We start from the raw sequence: 15002 nt of genomic DNA, 5'->3' as shown, positions 1-15002 counted from the left end.
AATGTAAGCTTGTGAAAACTTAGTGATGGAAACAACATCTTTAGATTTAGAAATTGATTCTTGTTTGTTTCCTTAGTTAACATGCATAGTAAACTTTGACCTTGCAGAAGATATTCTAAGTAAACCAATGACAAGATCTTTTGAGATTAGGTCCATACTAGCATAAGTTAATTTTATATGCCAAAAAGAATTCTTTGATCATAGTATTTATAATGCATATATTCAAAGATATACCAAGTACACATTTTCATATCTATGATCAAGGAACAATAATGCCATGGATAAAAACTCTCAGTCAAGCATATAGAGAATTCATTGAGTTATTCTTAGGAGAATTGATTTACCAAATTATCCATCTATAAGTAAAGCATAATCTAGAAAGATGGAGTGATTTGGATATATTTTCTTTTCATATCAGAAATATCACTTATATCACAAGAAAAGAATGATTAATACTTGCAAGATGTGTTTTAATCAACTAATAAAACAATTTCAGTATGAGAGGATGCGAGAATTACTGATTTCATTATTATTTTTTTGTTAATAACTTTTTAAGTTTCTTTATGTTCCATGGGTACCTTGGTACACCTATGTGTCCATCCTCATTTTCTCATTTTGGGTACCCAAGCTTGCTTGAGTCCTTGAGAGTTAGGACATATGGTTCCTTTTGGAACCCATATCTGTTTAATAGTAATAACTTTACCATTTGATTTAATTATACTAGAACGATAGGTAAAGTTGTTATTCCCATCCTTTTCATTTTTGAAATAAGTTATCTTATTTAATGGTTTGCTTGGTAAATTGATAACCTTTTTCTCTAGAGATTTATGGCTAAGTGAAGGAGTCAAGCTAAATTTTGATTTATCAAAATCAGCATGTTGGCTTTCAAACATCATTTTTAATCTTTCTGAGCTTACGGTGAATTTGTTAATGCAAGATTTTAATTGATTAATTTCTTCGCGTAAGTTTTGATTTTCTTTAATTAAGCTATGATTTTTCTGAATCAATTCTTCTGAAAATGACCTTAAGCTTTCATTTTCAGAATTTAGTTTCTTAAGATTTTTATTCTTTACAGTTAATTTTCTACATTCACTATACAACTCATGAAAAGCATTTAATAATTCATCATAAGAGAATTCTTCTTGAAAATCATTTGAGGTAAGAGTAGATTCAGATTTTACCTTGTCTTCTTGTGCCATAAAGCACAAGTCAGTTACCTCTTGTAGTTTCTTGGAGCTAATATCATCATTGTTGCTCCTAACCTTTATTTTTTGGCTTGACTCTTTCTTGGTCAAGGCTTTCTTCCTTTTTATCTCTTTCTTCCTTTCTTCTTGCTTCCTCTTTTTCCTTGTCTTTAGGAAGCTGATTTGCCTCGGAGTCGACTCGGACCTTATTGGAGTCGACTCGGCTAGCTTGGGAGTCGACTCGGAACTACTTGGAGTCGACTCGTTCACAGGGTCTTCAAGACTGTGTCTCTGCCTTTCAGACTGTTCTTCTCTAGGAGTCGACTCGGACGAACTGGGAGTCGACTCGGCTACTGTGGAGGATTCTGCAATCTCATTGTTAGTACGCAATTGAAGCACATGTAAGCTAATCTGAGATTTATCATAAATAGTTTCTAAAGTATCCCAGATCTCCTTAGCAGATAAGCATGCAGAAATTTCATTAAACTTCGTTTCATGAATAGCACAATATAATATGTTCATAGCATTAGCATTCAATTGTGCTAAGTCCTTTTCATTAATAGTTTTAGAGAGTGTATGAAGGTCATTTATTATGATTTTCCATAAATAATAGTTTTGTGATTGAATAAAAATGCGCATGCGTGCTTTCCAATATGTGTAGTCTATGCCATTAAACAGTGGAGGCCTATCAATTAACTGTCCTTCTCCTAGAAAACTATCTATTTGAGTTGTCATGATCTTTGGCTCTTGATCGTGAGATCAATAATTAATCTTAAAGCACCTGCTCTGATACCACTTGTTGCCCAGTAGATACAACCCAAGAGGGGGGGTGAATTGGGTTTTATAAAACTTTTAAGCCACTTCTAACACTTTTCAATTAATTATGCTAAGTTGTATAGTTGCACAGTGGAATTTAAACTTAGCAATAGGTTGATTTATCGAATGAGACTTGATTAAGTAAATTTAATATGCTTGCAACTAAAGGATGCGCGGATAAGAGTTAAGCATGCAATTTATCTAGGTAAGTAAGTGAGCAAGATAGACAATGACAAAAAGCATCACAAACACAACAAACATATAGTGGTTCGGTGCACCCCAGCACCTACATCCACTCCCCAAGACCTCTTGGAAATTTTACTATAATCCTACAGATTACAGCCGGTTGTTTTACAAGCTCACAACCCAACTTGTTGTTTTACGAGGTCACAACGAACTCGGTCGGTTTTTCCAGGCTCACCGACTAGAACCACCCGATTGTTTTCACGGGCTCACAATCCAACCCAGTTGGTTTTTCCAGAGGCTCACCAACCACAACCTTACAACGATTGTTTTCCGGGTTCACAATCAACCCAGTTGGTTTTCCCAAAGGCTCACCAACCACAACCTTACAACGTTGGTTTTTCCCTTTGGCTCACCAACAAACCTTAACCCCTTGATTCAATCTCTTGATTGAATCAAGTTACAAGATATTTAGAGCAAGAGTTTAAATCAAGTACAAGCTTCTCAAATAAGCGAATATAGCAAATATAAACAAGTAAAGGGAAGAAGCCCTCAAACAGATTTATAGATAGAGGAACTCGGCTTCTTCTTTACTTGACCCTCTTCTGATTTTGCCCAAAGTAGAAGATCACCGAGGCAGCACACGGATGGAGAGGAAGCTTTGGGATTCACTTGGATGCTCTTCTTCTCTCTATTTTCCTTTGAATGGCCCTTTTGTGCTTATGGGAGATTTTCCGTGTAATCTCTTTGGAATCTTTTTCCTAAATGTTCTCTCCCACTTCCATCGGTTCTCCCCTAGCTCTCTTCTTGTTTTTATAGCTTTAGATGGCGTGGAAACAAGAATATAGCCGTTAGAGACAAAAATAGAGCCGTTGGACACAGTCTGCACTTCCTGACAATATTACCGTTGGGATCGGAGTCGACTCGCGCGATCAGGAGTCGACTCACCTGTTGCAGGAGTCGGCTCGTGCTTTACTGGAGACGACTCGGCCACTGTTCCAAATTTGAATTAAAGTGCATGCCTTGACTGGGAGTCGACTCGACTTAACCCGGAGTCGACTCGCCAACATCTGGAGCTGACTTGGCATCTTCGGAGTCGGCTCATCCCATGAATCCAGAGGACATACTTTCTGATTTTCTTCCTCGAGTCGACTCGGATTCTCTTGGAGTCGACTCGGCTCTCAGAGCCCGAAAACTGATCCTCTGCATTTTTGGGGTCGCGCTGCCTTGGAGTCGACTCGAACTGTCTTGGAATCGACTCGCCTCTCAGAGACGAAAATACCGTCTTCTGTCTTTGGGTTGCGGTGTCTAGGAGTCGACTCGAATCTCAGAGGCAGTAACTTGGTTTTCTGTCTGTTGATGGTCGCGGAGTCTCGGAGTCGACTCGTGCAATGCGGGAGTCGACTCGAATCTCAGAGTCCCAAAAATGCTCTCTGACTTTTTCTTTGTGTTCCGCTGAGAGTCGACTCTTGCTTTCTTTGGAGTCAACCTACCAACCATCGGAGTCGACTCGCGTTCCACTGGAGTCGACTCGAATCTCAGACCCGAAAACTGCTCTCTGACTTTTCTGCCTGTGACTCCTAGGAGTCGACTCATACTTCTCCGGAGTCGACTCATACTTCTCCGGAGTCGACTCGAAGACTGTTCTTTTGAATTTTTCTTTTGATTTTACTCCTCCAATTTGAATCCTTTGAACTTTAAACTTTGGGCCAATAAATTGTAGCTTTCTTCCAACTTGAGAGCTTTGGAGGCCTTCTTGTGTTCTTCCAACTTGCTATGTTCCTTGCAAAATAAATATCTTTCTCCTTGCAACATAAACATTAGTATCTATACTTCAAGGTTTTGTGATCATCAAAATCAATCTATGAATCAATCTTTGGGTCATCAAGGAGCAAGAAGTATAAAAAAGATAGAGGGTTCGCAGAGCTCCTCATACACTTCCTCTAGTTGGTTTGGTTCTTTCGGGGTACGGTTGTCAAAGTACCAAGCTCATAACTAGCATATCCAAGTTTATGAAGAGACCTAGCCAAATATTTTATAAATCAACGGTGGAGGAGCCCACAGATTGCCCATTGACATGCACAAAGAACATCTATCTTTGCAACATGCCTGTTGGGTTCTTATATAACAATTACAATATTCATTTTATTTGATGAACAAGTGTGTATGTGTATATTCTTCATTCTCAAAAAGTTAGATAACACGACCACATCATATACAGAAGTCAGAGGATTCTAAGGCTGCTTCATAATTACAGTCATGACATAATAATAGTATTAGAGTTTGTAACTTCATGTTATCCTTTTACTTGGATTCTTTAAAGGGGCATAACAGCGTTACCATCATTTTTGTATCCATTATGTTGTGCATTATATAAAAAAAGTCCATTTTTATATTAAAAAACTACACCTATTAGTGATTAATATCAAGTTACCAAATCTTGTAAATACTTATGTTGCAACCTTTTATAGATCTGCAGATTCATTAATTCCAATGAAGAGCTGTTCTGAAAAATGGTTGAGGCGCCAACCTAGGTGGCTGCCTTAGGTGAGGAGGGCCCTTGAACACTACATTTTGGGCTGGGTGACTTATATAGGTGGCTCAGCCTTCAGCAAGCAAATGGGCAATTGCCAAAGCCAAGAAGATGCCTACAGCGTGGGATGACCTATTTTCAGGCTAACCAGGTAGACTGGATTCACAAAAAGTAAGCTAACCACTACGACAGTACCTGACTCATTTAACTTAATGTCTAAGCCACTCATCAGCCACCCCTCCCTCTCTCCATTGCACCTTGGGTCAAATCTGGAGGAGTGGAAAAGGGGGTGGATGTCGAGAACGCCAGAGGGCGTGTTTGAGGACCGTATGGGCTATTGTCACCTTATCTCTAACCGTTGCTACCCTAAGTAGACGCGAAGAACAAATGTCGTTCAGTTTCTGGTAATGTAAATCTTTTGCTTTCATAAATTTACTCCGTTTTCCTTCTTACTGATCCGTAAAAAATATTCAAAAACAAAGCGTTTCGACCAATCACATATTGAACGAGAGCTGTTTGATGAAATGCCAATGAAGAGAATTTAATGATGGTGAGAAAAGTGAGTACCATGACGATGCTCTTGCAGAGATGGTGGACAGAAGGGGCGTCGAGGATCTCTCTCCTGGCCTCCAAGCTCCTCTCGTAGTAATCGAGAGGCACTCGCTTGAACTGGAAGTCCTGGACGCCGCGGGCCCGCAACATGGCCGCGAGGCGCGCCTCCGTGGTCTCGCCGCCGCTGCCAGCAGCGGCATCGGAATGGGGAGAGATGGAGAGAGAGGACACTCGCTCGGTCTGGAGGGAGATCTCCAGTTCTGTTATGCGTTGGAGGATGCGGCTCTGCGCCGCCTCCAGCTCCCCCAGCGAATCCATGACGGTGGCTTTGATCTTTTTCGTCGCCCCCTCTCTGTGGTCTCACCCAAAACATCAGTATTAATTAAAGAGTTATGTCACTTCGATGGTTTTGAGAGGGCCGTTATGTTTATGGTCTCTAAGAAACGACCGTTATTGGGATCAAGGCTGTAGTCTGACCATCGTGCTGGTAAATGGCCATCAAAGTAAATGTGTGGACCTCAAAACTAATATATTATTTTCTAAATTTAAACAATAGTTGGACAATCCTTCTCAAAAGCAATACTTGTTAAAGCCAAAGGCAGCACCTCAGGGAAAGAAATAACAGAATAATCGCTATACAATTTATTATTGTATTCACAAATCAAGTCAAAGGGATGACAAGACACATGACCGCCGTTACATGCATTATAACGGCATACTTGGTTCTGCAATGGGTTTTTAAGTAAAAAAAATATTATTATTGTCAAAAACCTGCTTGAAATACAACAGCATTTACCTAGAAAGTTTTGATTCTCCTAAAATTTTAAATTCTATGAAACGGAATGCTTAGATGTCCCATCCAGTCGTAGTGCCACTTGGTCGAGTATGGTAGTAGATACCTTTTATCTTTCTCCCTTTTTTTTTTTTCTTCTTTTTTTTCTTTTCTTTCATTCATTCCTTTCTTTCTTTTCTCCTTATTTATTTTTCTTTTTATTTTTTCCCTCTCTTTTTTTTTCTTTCTTTCCTTCTTTCCTTTGTTTTCTATCTTCCTCCCTTTTCTTTCTTTTTCTGCTTTTTTTTCTTTCTTTCTTTTTATTCATTTTCTCCTCCTTTTTTTTTTATTTTTCTTTCTCCATGTGAATGGGTTTCAAAGTCTCATTGCTATCTCGGTCTTATTTTCTTATACGAATGAGAAAACAACAGTTGCGACATCCCTTATTCCATTGGATTTCAAAAATATTAAATTTCTCCAGAGATAAATATATTGAGACCATTTTTAATTTTTTAAACTAACATGTTTTTTTAACTTTCTTTTTCTTTGAGCTATCTTTGAATGAAAAATATATTTTTGAAAAAATTATATAGGATTAATTTGTGCCCTTAATTCTTTTCCTTTTCCTGTCATTATTCTTGAATCAAGTTTAATTTCTTTGGTGCTAGGTCGGTTTTTGTACTTGAACTTTAGTACTACTATAACAATATTGATTTTTTCTAATATTAATCAAATTATAAATTAAATAAATTCAAGTGTTAAAAAAAAACCTAAATACTTATATATGTTATGCTGAAAAGTCATATTTACTATTAAACCATGCCCTATCCCCCTCCCCATTTCCCTCTAAAGAGAGAGGGAGGGAGAGAGAGAAAGAGAATATAATAAAGTCCAAAACAACAAATAAAGAGAGAAATATGGATGAAATCAAATGAAAGAAAAAGAAAACTTGAGTTGCAAAATACTCCTTTTAAAGTTTTAGATAATGGGTTATATCCCTTACGGTGTTTTAAGTATCTTTCCATTACATTGTACATACAATAATACAGAAAGATAATAAATAGATGTTATAGTATGTTATTTGATATTATAACATATTTGTAGTGACATAAATAATGATCGTAATTTTTATTTGCACCTTTATCTAAATATTTTTTTTTCAAATTTAGATTTTTTTTCGCAATCAAATTTTCTTCTATAAGTGAGTTTATGGTCTAACAATATTTTTTAGTCGATGATAAAGTGAATTAGAAATGCTGATATTTTCTCATTGTTTTCTATTATTTTCCATTATAATTGCACTATAATAGCCATCCTAACAATAACTATTTTAAGCATGGAAAAATTGAGATTTTATCTTTAGAGGTAGATAATAGCTATCAATAATGGTTTCATTGGGGTTGACATAATACATTATGTAAAACCTTACTCCACTTATAGGAGAGAAAATCAAACAACTTATTCAATATGATGTATCATGCGAGATTATGTTCGAATAATTCATATCAAAACCCAAAATCATTTGGGACCGTGTAATATATTAAAATCTTCATAAACTCACTTTATTACCGAGGCAACACGCCAATTTTTGGTACAGTGATATAGGTTCAGATCGTCTTTGTTACACTACTTGTCTCAGAGAAACTATTACACAATTAAATTGATGCCATGTTACATAGGCCACGAATGTCAAAATGTTAGAAAGGCAGAGATGGAGGCCCGAAGTTTGATAGGAGGAGAAAAGGGGATGATAGAGATAATGAAGGACATTAGTGGGTCGTGTTTGTCGGTAATTTCTTTTTTCCGCCGATTTATTCAATGTGCTAGTTTAACTGAGGTTTCTCAAAACCCTATCTAATACCTTATGATTTGGTATCAATGTAACTGCGTAATGTTCTTTCCTATAGAAATAATGTAATGTAGAGGATCCAAGCCCGCTGCAACATGTCATGATCATAATAATTAAAACCAATTCCAACTATTTGAATTTGACTTGGATCAATATCATAGAATAGGTTGATAAATAATTTCAATTTTTACTAAATTGATTACAACAATTATTGGTAGATGCAAGCCTGCAACATTTTTTTTTTAGTTTTTCAAACTCAGTAGAACTTTTCAACTTTCAATCTCCCTAATTGTAACCTACAATGAATATTATAGCATGCGGCATACTTCTTAGTTCCAATCATCCATGTCTCCTGTAAAATGAGAGGGATAGGAAAGTTAGACAAGCAGTGGTTATATTCAAAAGAAAAAGGCTAAAATTATTTGATAAATCAAAAGGACAAAGTTAAAGGAACCACGGCCGGCCACAACTTTCCCGCCAAGACACCATGATTTAAAGTTGGGAAAGCATCATAGCAAAAAGAAAGTCGGGAAAGTATGCACCGTAGGCCAAAAACAAAGAAACCTGAGCCGCGACTGGGCGAGAGCGAAAACGAGTGAGGAAGAAGGGAAGAGTAGAGAACAAGAAAATAAACCAGCGAGAGAGGAGACGGCATGGATCTGAAGGAAGCGGGCTCTTCCCTTGACGGTCTCATCTCCTCCTTCAACACCCGCATCGTTGAGCTCCAGGAGCTCGTCATCGCCCGCAACAGTAATATTTCTTTCGCTATTTCTTCTCGCCCTCGATCCGTTTCTTGTTTGACCACGTAATAGCGGAATGAAACCCTAACATCACAATCGCAATCTTTTAGTTTATCCGGCCACCAGCATGTCGGATCTCTCTGCCGTGGATACGACCCTGAAGACTATGGAGTCTCAGATCCAGGCCATCAAGGACCGATTGCAAGAGGAGAGAAATGCAATCCCCAAGGCCAAAGTTTGTCCTTCCTTTATATCCATATCCCTCTCTACAATTTATCTTTGCAAATTCTTGTTCGGTACTGAAAAAGTTGATTTGATCTCTGTGTTCGACACAGAAACTCATTGAGTTATCCCAGCGACAGCAGCGGAAGCTGCAGCACATGCTCGCTCACATGCCCTCTGGCATGTACGAGAGCATAGGCCATTCGGATCAGACCCATTCGAGGTTATTGCTGCTGAGAATATTTCAGTTTGTAATTAGGTTTTAGATTTTGGATGCTTGGAAGTGGTCTTACTTACATTTTGGTTTCAGTTTGATTCCAGATGCGCTCGGCTCTGATTTCTTGTTTGTGCATTCTAAGGTCAAGGAAGAGCCAGCTGTGGTGCCCAAGGTAAGAATGCCCGGCCTATAGCTGGTGCAGGATTCATCATCACTTTCAGATTGTTTAGGCTGCAATTCTAGTATATGGAACATGAATCAATGTGAGAAGTACTTAAAATCACATTATGACTTTTGGAGGATGTGCATGATTCTTGAATCTAAAATCATCTAATTCACTAACAATTATTGAATTTATGGATTAATGCAAAACACCAAAGCAGATTAGAGAGGATTATGATGCTAGATATAAAGAAGGGTGCATAGATCAACAAATATTCATGAGATCATGAGGAATGGAGATTGTTAAAATACTTAAGGTCGTAGACATGGCAAGAGTAAATCTTCTGAAGATACTTGCTTGGCTTGCTGGAGCTATCTGATAAGAACGTGGTGAATAGGAAATAAGTATGTCGATTGGAGACCTTCAAGCCATTGATCATGGTAGAAGGCCTCCAAATACGCACCTGCTTCTTGAGCCACTACTAGCATGCTTGCTTCACTTTGGGTTGTGGTGTGCTAAAATTGTGCCCTCATTTATCTAGTAGATGTATTTTTTTTTGCAGGAGAAGAAGGGTCGATCTCCTGCACCCCGTTGGTATATAATTGCCGAGGAGCTTGATTCATTGTCATCGTATGCCCATAACCCTTTTCAGATTTACTTTCAGTTTCACTTCAGCTATTATGCCAATTGCAAATTGCGTATGAAGCCTATAAGCAGTTGCATAAATGTCTACATAGATGCTAATTTAATTTGAAAATCGGCATCTAGTGAGTGAATCAATGTGCATGTATATTTAGATATTCAATCTCAAATCTCATTGTTTGTAAGATATTGGCTCTAGCTTGCCAATTTGACATTCTGTATTCACTAACTAAATTAATGGAACAAGTCTTATTTGTTGAGACAAGTGAAGGATGTGTTCTGAGAGAACTTTGGAGATGATTGCTGCACATAAATGATCATCATGGCATAAGGTAACAAAAATTAAAGGTTTTAGTTTCTCAATTAATTTCAGTGGACGCTGCACCCAAATTAAATCCAAATATGATACGGATTTAGTTCACCATACAACCATTACTTATACTAGTACATGTGCATGCGCAATTGCATATTTAGAAATATAAGATGAGATACATTGCCAATGCAGATGAGTCTGAGAAGATAGAGTTTGGAAAGAGAGAACATCAGTTAAACATAGTACAGGTAGTTCAGAAACCGAACATGATTTTCTAAGATTTCAACTGTTATGCCATTAATTCTTTGTCCTTTGAATGGGATTTTACTTAAAAATAATGAGAATTTGGTTAAAATAAATTAACCGACGAAAATACTCAGTCTGTTCTTTTTAATATAGCACAGATCATGATTGGTGAATTAATTAATACATACATCCATCATTTATCACAGAAAGTTATTTCTTACTACATTTTAAATGTCTATGTTATGTCTCAAAGTAGTACTTATCCCATATTATGTTGATTGTAAGTTGAATCAGGTAAGTCCCAAAGTTGGTGTTTTGGGTCTCAAGGTAGTTATGCTTTTTCTTTTCTTTTTTAGAATGATCCCCCCCCCCCCCCCCCCCCCCCCCCCCCCTCTCTCCCTATCTCTTGTTCATGTGAGGAATGCCCCTTTTATCTTCTCTGTTTTCTATCTTTTCTTTATTTTTCTTATTAAAAAAAATATTATCATCTTGCCAACTCGTCTCCTCTCTCCTCACTCATATAACAAGCTATATTTTGTACTTGTTTCCTGTCTTACCTTGTTAAAGTGGAATTGAAATTAAATGGAGGAAACTGGTGGGGAGGGAATGGAATGATCTTAGCATCTCTTTTGTAAGTCATTGAATCCTCTTCCTGCTAGCCTTTTCAGTATTGATAACTTGTTACTCTTAGATAATATCAAATGTATTTTTGAGCGAGATTGCATCAGTTCCAGAAAAAAATACATTTTGGGGAGTAAGGGGTAGTGATGAGAGTGGGAAGCAAGTTCCCTTGCAACTAGGATTTCTTAGCTTTTTGAGATTAAACATTTGCATGTAAGCTTGTGTAAAGTTTAGAACATGCACTAGTACAAAATAATGGCATTGGAAGCATCAAAGGGCTAACCTTGAATCTTTGTTCATATAGAAGATTTGTCTTCATGGTAGTCCCTTGTCTAAACTTTGTTAACTACACTCCATAATCTATCTCTTCTTATGTACTACTATGAACAGGTAGTAGGCAAAAGCTGAACTATAAATTGGAGTTGAAGTATTATCTCAAAATAACTATATTCCAATGTGAACAATATAATTTTGTATAATATAGTATTATCTCAACATAACTATTTTCTAATGTGAACAATATAATCTCTCATCAGTCACGCACCCAACTCCATCTTCTGCTCTTGACCTTGCAGTTATATGAGAGGGAGGCTCACACTAGATAAGGTCAACATTGCTATCAACGAGATAGCTACATATGCGGATGCAAATGCTCAACTCATTGCATGCCCCAAGAAGAAGGTTAGAGTTAGCATTTTCATTTATTTACCAACTCTGTGTTTTTGACCCCTGATCTTAATTATTATATGTTCATGCAGTTAGCGGAAGACACTTGGGAAAGGGCTTTAGTGAGTAAATTTATTTTCAGCTTCAACACTTCTTTTGTGTCTTACATGTATACATGCATGCATCCAAGCAAGTACAAATATAAATGTATATGCCAGATGGCCTTAATAAATAGGCATGACCTAGCAATTGTCATTTTTTTTATTTTTTAAAAGTAAAATCCTGTGTTCAATGACAACAGGAACTAAGAGACATTGCAATGGCTGAAGCAGTGAAAGGCAAGTACTTTTTCCTTGAAACAGATATAAATGGGCCAGGACTGAAACTCGATAACACAGGGAAGGCAATTCTGACAGTAAGTGCTTCAACTTTCAACTTTTGGATGGTGTCTTTCCCGAAAATTCTCTCATTAATCATATTGAAGAACCCTAGGATACTGCCTTTCAGAATTTCTCCTTTGTCTGAGTTATTGTGGATTTGAGGGTAAGGCTGTAGATGGGCCTGGTTTGGATGAGCAAATCCAAAATTGGAGCCTGCCTTGAATTTATATAGGTCAGGGCTATAGATCAAACAATTAGCTGACCTAGTTGGAGATCCTAGCTTGTCCCAGAGTTTTAATGATAGTCCTTTTATACACATTATGCTGTTACGGATTTTATACATATTCTATATTCTGTCGGTGCAGAATCACAATTTCTGTAACTATACAGCATGAGAATATTTAAAAGTAATCCAAGAAGCTAATGCCTACTACTAAGGCCCCGTTTGACAGAACTGTTGGCAGTAGAGCTTTTTGCAGTAGAGCTTTTATAAAAAGCTATTTGTTGTTTGGTAACTATATTTCTAAAGTACTATAAAACTTTAATATGTATTTGGTAAACAAACTGAGAAAGTACTTTTGATATGACAAAGTGATCATAAAGGACATTGCATAGTATTATACAACAAAATATAATAAAATATAATATATATTAATACATAAATATATGATATAGTATAATATTATTATAATGTAATATAATATTATTATAGTATAATAATATAATATTGTGTACTATAGCATAATAATTTAACATAATTTGATATTAACATAATATATCAATGTATTATGATATAATGTAATTTAATATTATATTTATAGTATAATACAATAATAAAGGTATAAAATATTATAGTTATTATCATTATATATTAATATTTTATTAGTATAATACTTTTAGGAAATTCTGCAGATTTTTGTAATTATAAAGGAACATTTTCTATAATTATAATACTTTATCATGGATATTTTGGTCCAAAAAGGAAAAAAAATTATAAATCAAAACAGCTTTTTGACGCATGCTAAAAGTATTTTTCTGAAGAAGCTCCATTTTGGAGCTTCTCTCAAGAAGTTGTTTTAGCTTTCTGGCAAAGCTAAAATAACTTTTTGATTTTTTACCAAACACCTCTATTCAATGCAAAAGTACTTTTAGAGGGTTAGAAAGTACTTTCTAGCCCACCAAATGCTCTGCCAAATAGGGCCTAAATTTTTAAACAATTTTATTAGAATTTAAATTGTTCTATATCTTACTTTTATTCTTTTTCCCTCTCTAAGCTTTAATTCTTAATGAAAGTGATGCTTTTCAACGGACATGCTATCCACATAATATGTTTATGCTTCAGATTTTTACCAGACAGATGATTATCGTGCTACTAATTGTTGTTTGTAGTGATGCAATTTTGACTTCTGCTGTTCACATCTTGGGGTGTGAATTTGTCATGCCATCTATGAGAACTATGGTTTAGGTGAGGAAATATATTGACTTTATGGTATGGGGTTGAAGGTTTCAGTGCATATACAAATAAACTAGGGTTTGGGGCTAGAAAATTGGACCAAAACTAAATCTAAGAGCCATGTATGGTATCTAGTCATGGTAGCAAACAGCTGGGGACCTATTACTGATTGCTAACAGCAGCAGTCAATAACGAAGTAGAACAACGACTTGAATTCAGCTTTTTATCGTGAGTAGCAGATTCTGCAAAGAGCTAAAGCCTAACTTCCCATCCCTTTCTCAGTACCATGGTACCATCTTATTGGTCAGAATTTCATCTCTGAGGATTAGTGGCACGCATACACCTTCAAAGAGACACTCTTTCTACGATCTTCACTGGGCACCCATGTCCATCACCAATGATTAAGACAGTACAGTTAGCTGTTGCTGAATGAAACGGCTGTCCCCCGTTCCATAACATCCAATCTTGCATCTCCGTCGGATGCAACTTCAGCTGTTTCAGTGTTTTTTCATTTCTGTGGGTGTAGGTATGTAGCTCAGAACCCTGTGTTTGCTGTTTTCTCGTTTTGGAACGAACTTTATTAGCCTGAATGTTCCAGTGCCGGGGAAATATAATAGTTGAGTAATAGTCCACCTGATACTTTTCACAGTTGATGGGTGTCGGTCATTTGTCTAGATAAGAAATAAATTAAGAAGTTAATAATCTTAAAATTTAGATATCATGCTTGGAATTTTGAAATATCTGACAACCACGAGAAAAGATCCCGTGAAAGCATATTTAACAACTGTTTCATAATTGTATCTCCGTAGGAAGAAGCGATGAACTTGCTTACATGTACATACTGTGATCTACAGGTCCTTCGCCATCTTGGTCGTATCCAGGAGGCTCGCATTGGTCATCACCGCGTGTTTACCCTTTCAAAACGTCAGTGATGGTGTTGTAACTTTTTTAATTTTCAAAGACCAATTTAATGCGACTGGAATTTTCTAAGCATCTGCCATCTGCTATAGCTAATCTCCCCCTGAATATCTTTGTCCAAAAGTGCTGTAACTGCAGGTCTCTCTACATTGTGAGTAATTTTATTTTTCTATAAATTCTATTTTATATGGCATAACGTCATGAAGGAATGAACCGATTCACTTAATGACATCTCCAAAATGAGGGATGACCCGGCATTTCAAGGGACTATTTTCTTCGTGCAGTTCGTGCCAAACCGGTTGTTTTCCTCTTTTGCAAATGTTTATCCATCTACATTATCTGGTATCTTTTTTCTATTATTTATTGTACGTCTGATATTGTTATGCATGTTCCTACTCAGTTCTTTCGTTTTTGCATATAGAACAAGAGACTGGGCATGGCTATGAGCGATGTTGTGTGTGATAGTCATAAATAATAATATGCTAAGATTTAGAATCACAATAATACCTTATTCAAGTTTGAGAGATATATC

The 15002-nt window shown here is 36.6% G+C and overlaps 2 protein-coding genes across 2 annotated transcripts in view; one reads left to right on the top strand and one right to left on the bottom strand.

Annotated features, from left to right (window-relative positions):
* LOC103705207 (YbaK/aminoacyl-tRNA synthetase-associated domain-containing protein) overlaps nucleotides 1-5667 on the bottom strand; it is a 28463-nt gene extending 22796 nt beyond the window's left edge. The window contains exon 1 of the mRNA XM_039120818.3: nucleotides 5284-5667. Within this exon, the coding sequence (XP_038976746.2) occupies nucleotides 5284-5586 (303 nt within the window). The 5' untranslated portion in view covers nucleotides 5587-5667. The remainder of the gene's footprint in view (nucleotides 1-5283) is intronic.
* Nucleotides 5668-8424: 2757 nt separating this feature from the next.
* LOC103705140 (spindle/kinetochore-associated-like protein) lies at nucleotides 8425-14658 on the top strand. Its single transcript, XM_008788764.6, has 9 exons — nucleotides 8425-8639; nucleotides 8740-8864; nucleotides 8965-9074; nucleotides 9162-9240; nucleotides 9794-9861; nucleotides 11629-11734; nucleotides 11812-11841; nucleotides 12021-12134; nucleotides 14407-14658. The coding sequence occupies exons 1-9, from the start codon at nucleotides 8543-8545 to the stop codon at nucleotides 14482-14484; spliced, it is 807 nt and encodes a 268-aa protein (XP_008786986.4). The 5' UTR covers nucleotides 8425-8542; the 3' UTR covers nucleotides 14485-14658.
* The last annotated feature ends 344 nt before the right edge of the window (nucleotides 14659-15002 follow it).

This window comes from Phoenix dactylifera, chromosome 3 (assembly GCF_051530095.1).
Source record: "Phoenix dactylifera cultivar Ajwa chromosome 3, Ajwa_hap1_PhDact_Kaust_v1.1, whole genome shotgun sequence".
Classification (NCBI taxonomy): domain Eukaryota; kingdom Viridiplantae; phylum Streptophyta; class Magnoliopsida; order Arecales; family Arecaceae; genus Phoenix; species Phoenix dactylifera.
The sequence above is the reverse complement of the archived record's forward strand: the minus strand, read 5'-3'. Positions and strand labels throughout refer to the sequence as shown.